At 32.9% G+C, this 13,856-nt stretch overlaps 1 protein-coding gene across 3 annotated transcripts in view; it reads right to left on the bottom strand.

Moving 5' to 3' along the window:
- Window positions 1-7,568: 7,568 nt before the first annotated feature.
- Window positions 7,569-13,856, bottom strand: part of LOC121381424 (zona pellucida sperm-binding protein 3 receptor-like) — a 40,714-nt gene continuing 34,426 nt past the window's right edge. Inside the window, exon 10 of one of the 3 annotated variants that reach the window (XM_041510737.1) lies at window positions 7,569-8,257. In XM_041510737.1, coding sequence (XP_041366671.1) covers window positions 8,217-8,257 — 41 coding nt within the window. In that variant the 3' untranslated portion in view covers window positions 7,569-8,216. Of the gene's footprint in view, window positions 8,258-11,219; window positions 13,331-13,856 lie in introns of those variants that run through there. The other 2 variants (XM_041510736.1, XM_041510738.1) reach the window with 2 other exon arrangements.

Below are 13,856 nucleotides of genomic sequence, written 5' to 3' on the forward strand. Positions count from 1 at the left end.
AATGGTCACCCAACGATCTCCGTGTGTGTAAAGGGGGCCTTACTATCTTTCTTTTAATTCCAAGAGTAAACACCACTTTATACATCAATGAGAACCAAAACAAGTAAATGCTAAATTAGGCAGAGTATCATTAAATAGGTATTTACAAAATATTTACTTGTCAGTTTAATATGAAAGACATAATCGACGAAAATCAGTTTTATTCTATTTCCGACACTACTTTTTTTTTTTTTTTTTTTTTTTTAAATGACTATGCTAGTATAAACTCCCGGTGGTTTATAGGACACCACGTACCATCCCATCCCATCCCGAACAGGTGCCTGTTGATTCATGTCAATAACAAGGAAAAAATCATGTTGACAGTAAACCAATTATTACTTAACAAAAATAACAACACAACTTTAGAAAAAAAGCTTAACAGTGTTTATTGCAAGTAAAATATATTTTACGCATGAATTTATGCGACTGTTTATAATACGTGGAGAAAAACAGAATTCAAACATGCATGATCAACACACGACAATAAAATGCTAAAATATAACAATGTTTCGTTTATTACATTTTATCCTGCAACCAACGTTTTTATTGACAATATAATGATAGATAAAGCAAAGTGCTAGAAGCAGGATATGAATTTTGACGTCACACGCATAGAACCATTACAAAATCGCTTATTTGACCTTTAGGTCATCGTACAATGTGGCTGAAATAACAGAAATAATAGCTTTCCCCTTAATTTTTATGGTCTACAGGATAAATAGGCCATTAGCCTCGATAAATTTCCCATTCTTACCTTCACAGGATAAAGCCGATATCGCACGTCATTAACTAGTTATTCTCTGTATATAATGAGAGCAACGGGAATGAACCCCGTTTGATTTGATTTTTAACAAGATGTAACGCGAGCTTAGCACTGGGACGTATATTTAGGGTATGGTGACTTAATGCTGTGCTTTACCCCCAAAACACGACCAACGTGTAGAATGACTGCCCTTATTAGTGGAGGCTATATACACGGGCGCATGTTTATAGCTATGTTAAGTGACAGATTTTGCAGCATCCATTACCGTCGTTTTTATGGAATTTGTCCTTGTATGCAATATTTAGGACGATATGCGTACGGTAGTGGACTAGGCCTAAGCCCGAAATCATCGTTGCGAAGTAAAGTATCGGGTAAGTAAAATGAAGGCGGTCGGCAGTACAAATTATAAGAGAATAACCGGCCAGAACGTTTGGACACTGCTAAAACCTCCTTGCTTATTATATTATAGATTTCAAATATAATCCTATTTTGATTACAAATAAGTATTCCCAATTGTATAATTTACGAAATTATCTTAATTTGTTTCAGAAATTAATTATTCTTAAAATTCTCACAATACGAGAGACAGAAGACAGAAAGAAAGCGTGTGTGTGTGTGTGTGTGTGTGAGAGAGAGAGAGAGAGAGAGAGAGAGAGAGAGACAGAGACAGAGACAGACAGACAGACACAGACACAGACACACACACACAGACAGCGTCCGACATTTAGACTGTTTTGCTAGGAATAAAGGACGTTATAATGTTCTTCATTACAATTTCATCTTGAGTACTAAATATTTACACCGCGTTTATATAAACGAATCTATAGTGTACCAGCCATGCCCTGCCCTCTATCATACATTTAAAAAAATTATTTTACTGTATTAGATTTTATAAAATCATACATATTTACATACATAGACATTTCCTAATTCGTAATTCATGATGGTTCAACAATACCACAAGATTGTCTTCGGTAAGGAACCCCTGCGTGTGCTGTAACCTCACCGTGGTGCAGGGGTGTAACATTTTCTTTGAAAATGGCCAATACAGCACAAAATTGAAGTTTTGAGTAAAATTCAGTATCCATAAAATTCTGTGATATTTGTGTTTTTGCACAGTTCTTTACACTGTTTTTGTTTAAGTCTTGAATTTTTATATTGATGTTAATCATCACTTTATTTATTTGCATTACCATAGACTGACACCCAATAGCCGATGTATTTTTCGTGCTGGGGTGTCGTTAAACATTCATTCATTCGGTAAGGAACTGAAAGACACGGGAACTACTTCACATATAAACAGAATCATTCATTTCTTTACACCAGTAGAGGAAATATTTAGCAAGGTTTACCCTCGTACAGTGTTCAACACTTCAATGAACCCAATACAGAGTAATGGTGGCAAGTGGAGGGTTACGAACTTAAGATCATGCAGTGACGGGTGTAGAATGTTCGTATCATGAGACTGTAAGAGGTGTGATGGGAAAAATGGGATCTTTCTATGAAAATATTCACTTTGGAAGTTGGAATGTTTTATTAACATAAATGCATTCAAATGTGTTCTGGGTTCATTTTGAAACCATTGAAATCAAGCAACGATCCATCAGTGCCAACTTTCTGTCGTCGCTTGACTACCAACAACCTCTCATATCAACGTCCAGGGAATGGAGATCAACTACACAGTTGAATCTGTGATCTTTCAGAATATTGTCCGAGACAGATATAGTGGTATCACGGCTCCAACTCCAATGGATTGCAAGCTTAAACTATTTGAATCAATGGCCCTCCCAGTACTTTTGTATGTCTGTGAAATCTGGGGATACCAAAATGTGAACATAATAGAACAATTCATATACGGTTTCTTTAGACGATTATTGCCGGTAAAAGAGGTAGCCTCTATATGTTACATGGGAATTTGGTAGAACGCCGCTAAAGCTAATTATTGATAAAACATTTATAGGATACAGTGCACGTATAATTAAAGATAAATCCGCAAACATATCTCATTTTCTTTATATAATAAAATAGTCTACAGCAAACGAGCACAGCTGTAACTGGATAGAAAACTTAATATGATTGTTATACAACTTAGGCATGTACGATATTTATATGTCGAAACATATCACATCTATAAAAATACAAACTGAGAACGTTAAACGAAGGCAATTAGACTAGTACTTACAAACATGGCATGACAACATCCAAAGGCAAAATATATATATATATATTTTTTTTAAACTTTGAATTTGGAAAAAATACTTTATTAAATTATCCAAATAATTGTAGTCAATCGTTTTGAAATTCAGAACATTTACCTATACCCATTCACTATATACCCATAAAACAGGTCGCTGGAATAGTACACCACTCAAAAACAGATTATGTACATTGTGCGAAGAAAATAATATTGGATATGAATATCACTACTTACTTAAATGTGATTATTGTATGAACACACGCAAAAGACCTATAAAGCCATATTATTATAACACACCTAACACACTTAAATTCAAAGAACTATTTAATTGTAACAGCATAAGCACCCTGCGCAAAATGTCAAAATTTATTTCTGAAATTACAAGTACATAGACACACATCTCTAATATCATTTGATACTTTTAAATATACTGACTTTCTTTTATATTTGATTGCCTTGTCACCATGTATCTTCATTTTAAAAACGTGTATATAGCTACTTTGAATTATGTTTATATATATTCTACGAAAAACTCATGTTGTCATCTTATTACTGTAAACACCAATTGTACAAGAATGCGCCATATGTTGTCGTTTAACGGCCTGGGTGTACCGAAATCAAGTTTAAAAGTTTCAAAGAATATATCGATAAAGTGCGCAGACCTCACGTTGTGTCTTACTTTGAATGTCACCAGAATAACAGGTTTCAACAGGACAACGCCCGCGCGCATATTGCCAAAACCACCAGGCACTTTAGCAAAGTAGAAAAGTAACAGTAACTCCGATAGAGCATTTGTGGGACGAGGCCCTAAGAAGGCCAATCTAATTAAAACTAGCTCCACTGGTTAATTACTATTACCTGTGGATCTAACAGCACCTAATTATCACATCTTTCCTATTTCACAAATGTTTCGGGCAAAATATAATCGATGGTGTATGTCAGTATTTCCTGTTTAACTGTCAGAACTTCCATTAATCATTATCAGAACATGTTAGGGCTAAACTGACTTTAATCTGATTATCAGAACATGTTAGGGCTAAACTGACTTTAAACATTGTACAGCTGACAGTGTATGTTAGTTGACAGTGTATATTAGTATTGCCTGGTTCACTGTCAGAACTTCCTTTAATCATTATCAGAACATGTTAGGACTAAACTGACTTTAAACATTGTACAGCTGACAGTGTATATTAGTTGACAGTGTATATTAGTATTGCCTGGTTCACTGTCAGAACTTCCTTTAATCATTATCAGAACATGTTAGGGCTAAACTGACTTTAAACATTGTACAGCTGAGAGTGTATATTAGTATTGCCTGGTTCACTGTCAAATTTTAATCAGTCATTGTTAGAACATGTCAACTGTCCATTTTTGTCTGGTTCATTGTCAAAACTATCTTTAAAGGGACATTCCTGAGTTATCTGCATTGTAAGACGTTTCAGTCTAATAAAATATTTCTACGATTAAACTTACATATTAAATATATTTTCTTGTTTAGAATATCAGTGTATGTATATTTAATGTGTTTCTGGTTGTCTTAATATTTGTAAGAAGCCCAAACTGGATTTTGTCTTCAAATAATTTCGTGCGTATGAAAAAACAATATTTTAGGAAATAAAATGAAATTTAACCTAGTACAAATATCAGAACGAACAGAAATACGTTTAATATACAGCCACTAATATTTTATGCAAACAAATATAGTTGATATGTAATTACAATCGTTAAAAAGTCTCTGTTAGTCGATAACATCTTTAAAATTGCATCAAACTCAGGAATGTCCCTTTAATTATTACTATTGGTGCTTAAAATAGGACAGTGTGTGTCAGTACTGCCTGGTGAACTATCAAAATTATATATGTAAGTTGTGTTATATGTTTATGTGCTGTACCTGAAGGTGAATGGCAGTGTTTACTGATTAACAATCATAATTGTCAATGGTTTTGTTATCAGAACATATCAAGATGTACGCCGATTCACACAGTTTGCGGATGATTTTTTTTCTTCATACCCCGATGAACGTAAAAGAAACAACAGACAATCCTTAATTCATTCGGTTCATTGTCGGAATTGCTTACACGACTGGCGAGCTAACTGTTTGTGCGACAGCGGTGCATTCATTCAGTCACCTGTTCCATTTTTTTTCGCGCAGCGCAGGGCAGTCGCCGTGAAAAATCATTTTTAGTGAAAAATCATTTTTAGCTCACCCTGTTCCCACCCTGTTTACAGAGGGATAATGAATATGGTATCTATTAGTTTATATTTTAATAAACGGTTGGGCTTGCATAAATAATCATATTTCGCTAAGTGACACACAACACTTATGGAAGTTATTTGGGAATTGTTTTATATCCCTCATTCTCGCTCGAGGAACAAAAATTGATCTCCAAACTCAATCCATAATTATATATGACACTCCCGCTCATACAAATATCTATATATATTTGCATTGTGTTGTCTCATTCTCAAATAAACAACACAAAAAAACTTGCGACAGACATCGAAAAAGTCCTTAACTCTACCTTCTAAATCCACAAAATTCCGTATTTATATCGTAATAGTTCCATAGCACTTTCCATATTTATAACAATCAAATTAAGTTATAAAGTAAATAAGTTATTTCGGTCATAATTGCGGTATCTACTTCAAAATACAATATATACACTAACATATCATTAAATATTTTAAACAAATAAAATTTAAAAAAAACAACTAATTTTCATAAATAAATACGATTGATGCATTCATCGTTTTAGTCCTACTCTAAATAAATAAAAATAACACCCCCCAAAAAAACACACAAACAAACAAACAACAACAACAAAAACCAACCACACACACACACACACACACACAAAAAAAACAACAACAACAAAAACACGTCAGTAAAAATATAAGGCCTTTTAATGTACTTATTTGCTCCAACAAGTTGTGACTCGGGCCGGCAGAATGTCCGGCAGGAATCTCAGCTAATTTCAGACCATGATTTACGATTGTTTAATACTACATAAATTTAACATTTGCATTAATCGCACTTGGCAACTTTGTTACTGGTGAACCACCTATACGTTTCTATTTCTGAATAAAATTTCAAACGTAGAAAATAATTGTGCCCTCGCCAACTTTACAAACTAACGCATTTATTTATAGCCTTACCTAACCCAAGAGAAACACTACTAAGATATTTAAATACCTTATTTTTAAAATTTATTTTTAAACGTAGTACTGAAAACAATTTAGCACGCAGTTTAATAAGTCAAAATTATAACATGGCGGAATCAAATGATAAACGTGAATAATTATAGAACAACTCTAAAAATGCATGGATTCGACGTATGTTTATGAATAACCCTAAGTGGACTAATCTCTTCAAATCCATTACAGACATATTTACAACAAAAAAACACACAAAAAAACCTCATTTATATATCAACAATACCTTAAAAGTGGTATCATTTTTATAGGTGATTTATTGAATGAACAAGGAGACTTCCTAAATTGTGCACAGTTGATATCGCAATACCACGTTACTACTAACTTTGTATAGTATGATTCATTAATAAATGCTATTAAGAGTATTTTTACACAGCCTAAACAACCCAAGAGATGACATCTTTACATCAGTAAAAATCCAATTTTTAAATTTAAATTAAACATTTTGTTAAAAGACAAATGTGGCTGCAAACGTATATATGACATCTTAAATACTCGAACAATAACCGCAAAAGCACAGTTAAACGTTTGCACAGAATCTTGATGACTAATACATATGATTTATTACATTGATTCTTACGTCGGTAGCGATTTTAATAATTTTCCAGAAACACTACAACATTTCTGTGGAAAGAAGTAAAATCATGGATATTACGTAAAACAGGAATTGGAACTATACATGTAACTTCAGTGAACATATTATCATGTTTGGTATGACTAATAACAAAAACAGTAGCTTTGTAATTTGGTTAACTATTAATATCAAATATTATATTTACAGTATGAAAAATCAGAAAAAAAGTTAAATATAAATAACGTTAGAAATATGCTAAAAACTAAATTTGATATCGAAATATATAAAAATTGTAATTATGAAATGTTCAATAAATAACTGTCCACTTAGCTTGCTTGACCTTGGTATTTGAATAAAAATATGGCAAACGAAAAAATACTGAAACAACTAGCTTGTTTGGAAATGAATTTCTTAGGAAATAAACCTTCCTATTTTTTTATTTTTTTTTACATCAAATTCATTCCTTGTTTCTCTTGTTAAATTATATCAATTAATATTATTCCCATGAATTTATTAATACACTGTACTTATTTAATCTTTCTGTCATATTTTTGTTCTTCCGTTTCTGTTAATACCATAACATTAATATAGTACTATAGTAATATATATATATATATATATATATATATATATATATATATATATATATATATATATTATGTGTGTGTGTGTGTGTGTGTGTGTGTGTGTGTGTGTGTGTGGTGTATGTATGTGTGGTGTGTATGTATGTGTGTGACCCCACCCCACCCCCCAGCCCCAACCCTGACACTACCAGACTTGTTTCTGGGGTTAATAAACGTGATCAAAAAAACACAAAAACAACCCCACATTGACTGTTAACCCGCGTCTGGACTCTGCCAGTTTACGTGGTATTAATATTGGATCGTCATCTTATTGATTAATTTAAGCAAAACACGTAGTGTTGCCAAAAATGTAAATATTCATTAATGAACGGATCAGTCGTGAAATCGACTGTTGCGGTGTTTTACTTTCAGATTTTCCAGTTTACGGTTCTCGCTAACCTAGGTAGTTTTAATTGAGCAGATCTCGTTATTAACATTAATCATTGAAAAGGTATTGTATTTGTGTGTATATTTTGAAATAAAACATTTATCAGCTTCTAAAACATTTTTTTTTTTTTTTTGTAGTTTACATCTAGTAACTTTTCGTTGTCCATCTTCATCTATTTTAGGAAAACGATTAAATAGATCACGCCAGGTTTATACATTACGGTTTAAATCACCACCTTCTATATTTGCCTGTCGCCATATTAACAGACAACGTGGTTATCCGCTTCCAATGGTGGTGCCCACAAAAAAAATCCTGGCTATGCCAATAAATAATTAGCATGTCCATGCATAGTGGAATATCAAGATGGTTGGTGGTTTCAAATGTCACTGAGTCAGACAGCCACTCTGAAGTTCCTTTATCTAGACACAAGTCGGCATGATTGCACTATCATTGTTTGGTTCTGAAATAAAAAGAAAAAAATGTAAACCATCCAATTAACCATTTGACGTGCGCTCACATCCACTTAAAGTTCAAACACGCTGACCTGGGCACACTTCAACTGTCTGTCCGGATAGTCAGTTGTTAGTGATTAATGAAAGAAGTGAGTACAGTGGGTGCCGGAATCGGATATCGAACCCATAACCTGCCAGCCTTAAGTAAAATCAATTAAACATATGAAAAAAAAAAGAAGTTCGTTTTGTTTCTCGACACCACTAGAGCACATTGATTTAGTAATAATCGGCTATTTGATGTGAAACATTTGGTAATTTTGACACATTGTCCAAACATTTGATTAATATGACGTTTTATTTACGTTGCTATTTTCTGGGACCATGTGTATGACGACCGTATAAATCTAAACGCGTTTAACTTTACCATCCATTTAATATGAACAAGTCGTTACTATGGTCGTCAGTAGCTAACCGCGTTTAAAATGGGAAAATTGGAAATGTCAGAGTTCGATGTTCTGTCGATGTCGTCTGTGAGGGTTATTGTGTGTTGCCGCTCAATTCAAAACAACTAAAATAATTTTATTCAGGGTGTATACTACCAAATCAAATACCATAGACGACAATAGTAATATATGTGGCTAAAACTCCTGCCTGTAGTGTATCAATCGACATAAACGCCACAGATATAAATACTACCACACCTCACCCTTAAAGTGAATCAGAAAAAAAAATGGGGGTCAAACTGCTCATTTCTTAGATAACGGATATCGTCTATGACTACTCTAGTTCCGCACAAAATTCGAATATTTTTTTTTAACAGGTATTCCATACATGTTTCAAGCACAAGGCTACTTGACACAGTTGTACTAGATGAAATAAAATTGCATAAATTGTTTTGCTCAGATGAAACTATTAACCAACACACTCACATTTATTAGCAATCACAGAACTTGTGACTTCTCTGTCAAAAGTTGGGTGCACCTCGAACTTTGACCCAGCCGGAAGTTATTTGGTTTAGTACTTTCTTCAGGCCCTACCTAACTCGGGGTGAGGTGGAACGGGGAACCCGGGGTAAAATGGGGATGGGGTGGCCGGGTGATTATTTTGAATCAGGGTAGGTATCATAAAAAAAGTTATTCATAGGCAGTACTTCACTTTTACATTATGAAGTAGTAACATTTTGCCCGCCCATAACCCTCACTCCATTTTTAACAGTTTACTCTACCCCACGTTATTTACAAATGTTTTGATAAATTATTTATATACATGTACTTAATTAAAAACAACAACAACAACAACAACGCACAAATCACATACATGTACATGATTTTAAAATTAAATTAATTTTATAATTATATATATATATATTTTTTTTTTTTAGGCGTACCTGTTTATAGAAATGTACGAGCATTACCTTATATACAAGGGTTTATCTTTTAATCACTAATTGTCTCAATACTCCCGGAACACGCACCTGATGCTCTTGGACGTGCAGTAAGGGGATGAAAGATGGGGATGTAACGGTCCTCACTTAACAGTAGGAGTATTGGCCAAAGCTCGTATGTAATTAAAGGCATACTGTCACGGATTTCAGGACCTTATTTCTCTAAAAATGGATAATAAATAAAAATTACATTAATTGTTTGAAACCAAATCTAGCTATCGCATCACCTTAACTGAACCACGATTGAATGAAATCCATGTCATCCCTCTCGGCAATTGCAGTTTTTTGAATTATGGACCATTGCCATAATTCAATTTTTTTTTTTACAAAATGTCATTAATAAATGGAGTATGATGGTTATGAAGATGGTTGAATAAAGTAGATTTAGGGGCAAATCAGATTATTTTTGTTCAGGTGATACTTTGTTAGACCATTAAATAGGTCAGTGGTCTGACAATATAAACAATGGAAACGCAAACAAAGAGATCGAGAAATGTTAATTTCAGTGACAAGGAAATAAGAGTGTTGTTAGAAGGAGATAAGCATTCATCATAAAATATCATTTATGGCCAACTACCAAACGTTCACAAACAGAGTAAACGGGAATATTTGGAACAAGAATTACTGCAAAAATCAGTGCGTGCGGCGTGGCTGAACGTTCAGCACAAGAAGTGAAAGAAAAGTGGAGGTCGTTGAAAGGTGCCGTTCTAAACACAAAACGAACAGACGAAAACAGGAAGTGGACCAAGAGATAAACATGTGCCATACGAGGACATCATCCTGATAATAATTGGAGACAAATCCAACCTTTACACTGGGATAGAAGGTAACCCTACATTATGTTACATATCTTTCTTGTATTCGACAAACAAAAATAAACATGGACAAATATTTTCGTACATACATTTCAAACTTAAAACAAAACATCACAGAAATATTTTATTGTTAACAAAACAATATTTAAGTTTTGCAATTATTATTTATCTTTTAAATTTGATAACAATGACATTTATGTAATCAATACCTAATAACAATAAATGCGGTAAATGATTTTTAAATATAATTTTATTTGTTTTCAGTGCAAGAAACAGACACTTAAAAAGACTCACAGTCACAAGCAGACGTCGAGTGCAAGAATAATACTGAAAATACTTATGAGTTTTAATACTGAATATACAATAAAAATAGCATTTAAAATTATATTGCAAAAATAAAATGTTAAGAATTAATTGTGTTAAATTAGTATTATAACGTGTGTTCCTGTTAAAATAATTATCATTTGTCATTTATTATGTTAAGTTCTTTACAAAATACCCCTGCACGTGTTGTAACCTCACCGTGGTGCAGGGGTGTAACATTTTCTTTGAGAATGGCCAATACAGCACAATTGAAATTTTGAGTAAAAGTCAGTATCTATCTGTGATATTTGTGTTTTTGCACAGTTCTTTACACAGTTTTTATTTAAATCTTGAATTGTTATATTGATGTTGATCATCACTTTATTTGTTTGCATTACCATAGTTTGACACCCAATAGCCGATGTATTTTTCGTGCTGGGGTGTCGTTAAACATTCATTCATTCATTCATTCATTCATTCATTTACAAAATAATATTATTTCCCTTGGAACAGAAACATTATAAGAAATTGTATACCTTGAAGAAATCAATAATCGTTTTGCAGTTTACAAAACAAATATGATATTTTCAGGTTCTGCTTCCTCGAAACCCAAACCACATTGCTCAAAGGAGTACCCTGAAAATTCAGTGGCAACCCACACTAGCCCAAGACCAGAATTAGTAACATTACAAATGCCAATAATACCTAATTGTTTGAAAGAACTTCTTAAAACAAACGTTTGTAAAAATTTCTACAAACAGTGCATAAATGAACACACATCTAAATACAAAACAAACGCACAAATAAAATGGAATCATATTTTTGATATTGACCTCTGTGACAAATGGTGGGAAAATGTATATCTTATCCCTATCAAGCTAACCACCGACACAGGGCTCCGTTACTTTCAATACAAGATATTTTTATTTATTTTAACAACAAATAAGCATTTGGTTATATATGGTATTAAAAAATGAGATAAATGTGAATTTTGTCATACGTTTGGTGAAGATTTAATGCACCTTTTTTGGTTATGTAAACATGTTCAAGCATTCTGGAATACTGTTGTAAACTGGATATTCTTGAAAACTAAAATTAGACTCCAAATAAATGCACAAACAATTATTTTAGGCAATCCTAATTATTCTAAAAAAGATAATATTGTCAATTTAATACTTCTAATTGCGAAACAATACATATATAAGTAAAAATGCAAAAGTCAAAAACTAACGTTAACTGGATTCCAGAACAATCTGAACATGTATTATTATATAGATAAATATAATGCTACAATAAATAACAGGACAACTAAATTTGAGGAAAAATTGAATATTTGGACAAAATTAATTGTATAAAATATATATTATTGTATATGTTTTTAGTTTATAACTAATTACAAGTTGATCATCGGTATATACCTTTTTTCTTTTCCACAGGAAATATATTGATATATACTAGTATATATAAATGGGAGACCATTATTATAACATGTTTGTTTTTTGGGGTGTTTTTTTATTTATGTATGCTTCTCTTATATGTATGTTTATTATTTGCTTTATGTATGCTGTATATTTGGTGGTGAAAAAAAGAAAGAAAAAGACCAGCTTCCTCAGCTGGCCACATTAATACACTGTGTCAGGCAGATTATAATGTAGTAGCTGCTATTGTAAATGAAAGTACAACAGTTGAAGCAAAATAATCAGCATCACCACCACTTAAAAAATATTAATAACAAAATCAAAGGCAAAAAAAAAAATTAAAAATCGAAAAGAAAGTTATTGGTGTAGAAAGAGCTGGAAGATAATGAGAATGATCTCTTTGATGAATATTTGAAAAGTGAGATAGAACAAAACAAGGCCATGACTATTTTTTTTACAATAACAAAAACAAAAAACATTTAATAGAAATTAAAAAATTTGAAAAGGAAGATAAGTTAGACAATTAAATTTTTAACTGAAAAATACAATCAATTAATTTACTTATTTGTCACTGAAAAATACAATCAATTAATTTACTTATTTGTAGGACGTTCTTATGCACACCACACACTATTTTTAGTACTTTTTTTCTTTTTACACTTACTTCATTAATGAGCAACATGTTAGGAACATGTATACACACATTTGTTTTGTTAGGTTTTGTTTTGGGAAGGTTTTTCTGTAAGTTTTTTTTATTGGATTTTTAATTGTATTAATTAATAAAGAATATGAACCATTTATGTCGTTCCATGGTCACTTTATTCAGTACAAGAAAGTAATAATCAATCAACAATGTAATGTTTATTTAACTTAAGGAATGTTCAGTGAAAGTAATTGTTCATTAATCTATCTCTGGCAGCTTTTCCTGCAGCAAGCCTGGCACGTTCTGGCACTGGGTTGTTTGCAGGAACATCTTCCTCCATCCTCCATGTTGGCATCTGTATCGTTTCCAGAGTTAGGTTCGCTGTTACTGTCTGTGTCTGAAACATTCAAGTTGATACGCCTAGCACGGTTTCATAGGTTGCCTTTTGTTCTCAAAACCTTCAAAAAGAGATGACTCTCATAGGATTCTTGAATCATGTACACTTCCCAGCCATTTCGCAATATAGTTGGTGAAGACGATAACCCGAAAAACAAATAATGTTAAATAATTATGCATTTGTAATAATTAATAAATGCAGAAAAGAGCTAGCTCAGTCACACTCCCTAAAAAAACATCATCATCCAGCCCCCCCCCCCCCCCCTTCATACAACCACATGTATACACACCCACGAACCTATAGTTACACCCACCCACGCACACACATACAGCTGCACACCCAGTCACCCACCCACGCACACATATACAACTATACACCCAAGCACCCATCCACATACACCCATATATAGAAGCTATTTCGTGGGGGGTTTTCGAATACGATTTTTATGTCAACGAGTGATGTGTGAAAACCATATTTTCACGAATTGCTAAACATACCTGACAATGCGAACCTCCAAAATCTCCCACAAAAGCAAAACGAATCGAACGCCGTTAAATTCTTACACTTACATTCAATGACACTACACT

This window comes from Gigantopelta aegis, chromosome 9, assembly GCF_016097555.1.
Source record: "Gigantopelta aegis isolate Gae_Host chromosome 9, Gae_host_genome, whole genome shotgun sequence".
In the NCBI taxonomy this organism is placed as follows: domain Eukaryota; kingdom Metazoa; phylum Mollusca; class Gastropoda; order Neomphalida; family Peltospiridae; genus Gigantopelta; species Gigantopelta aegis.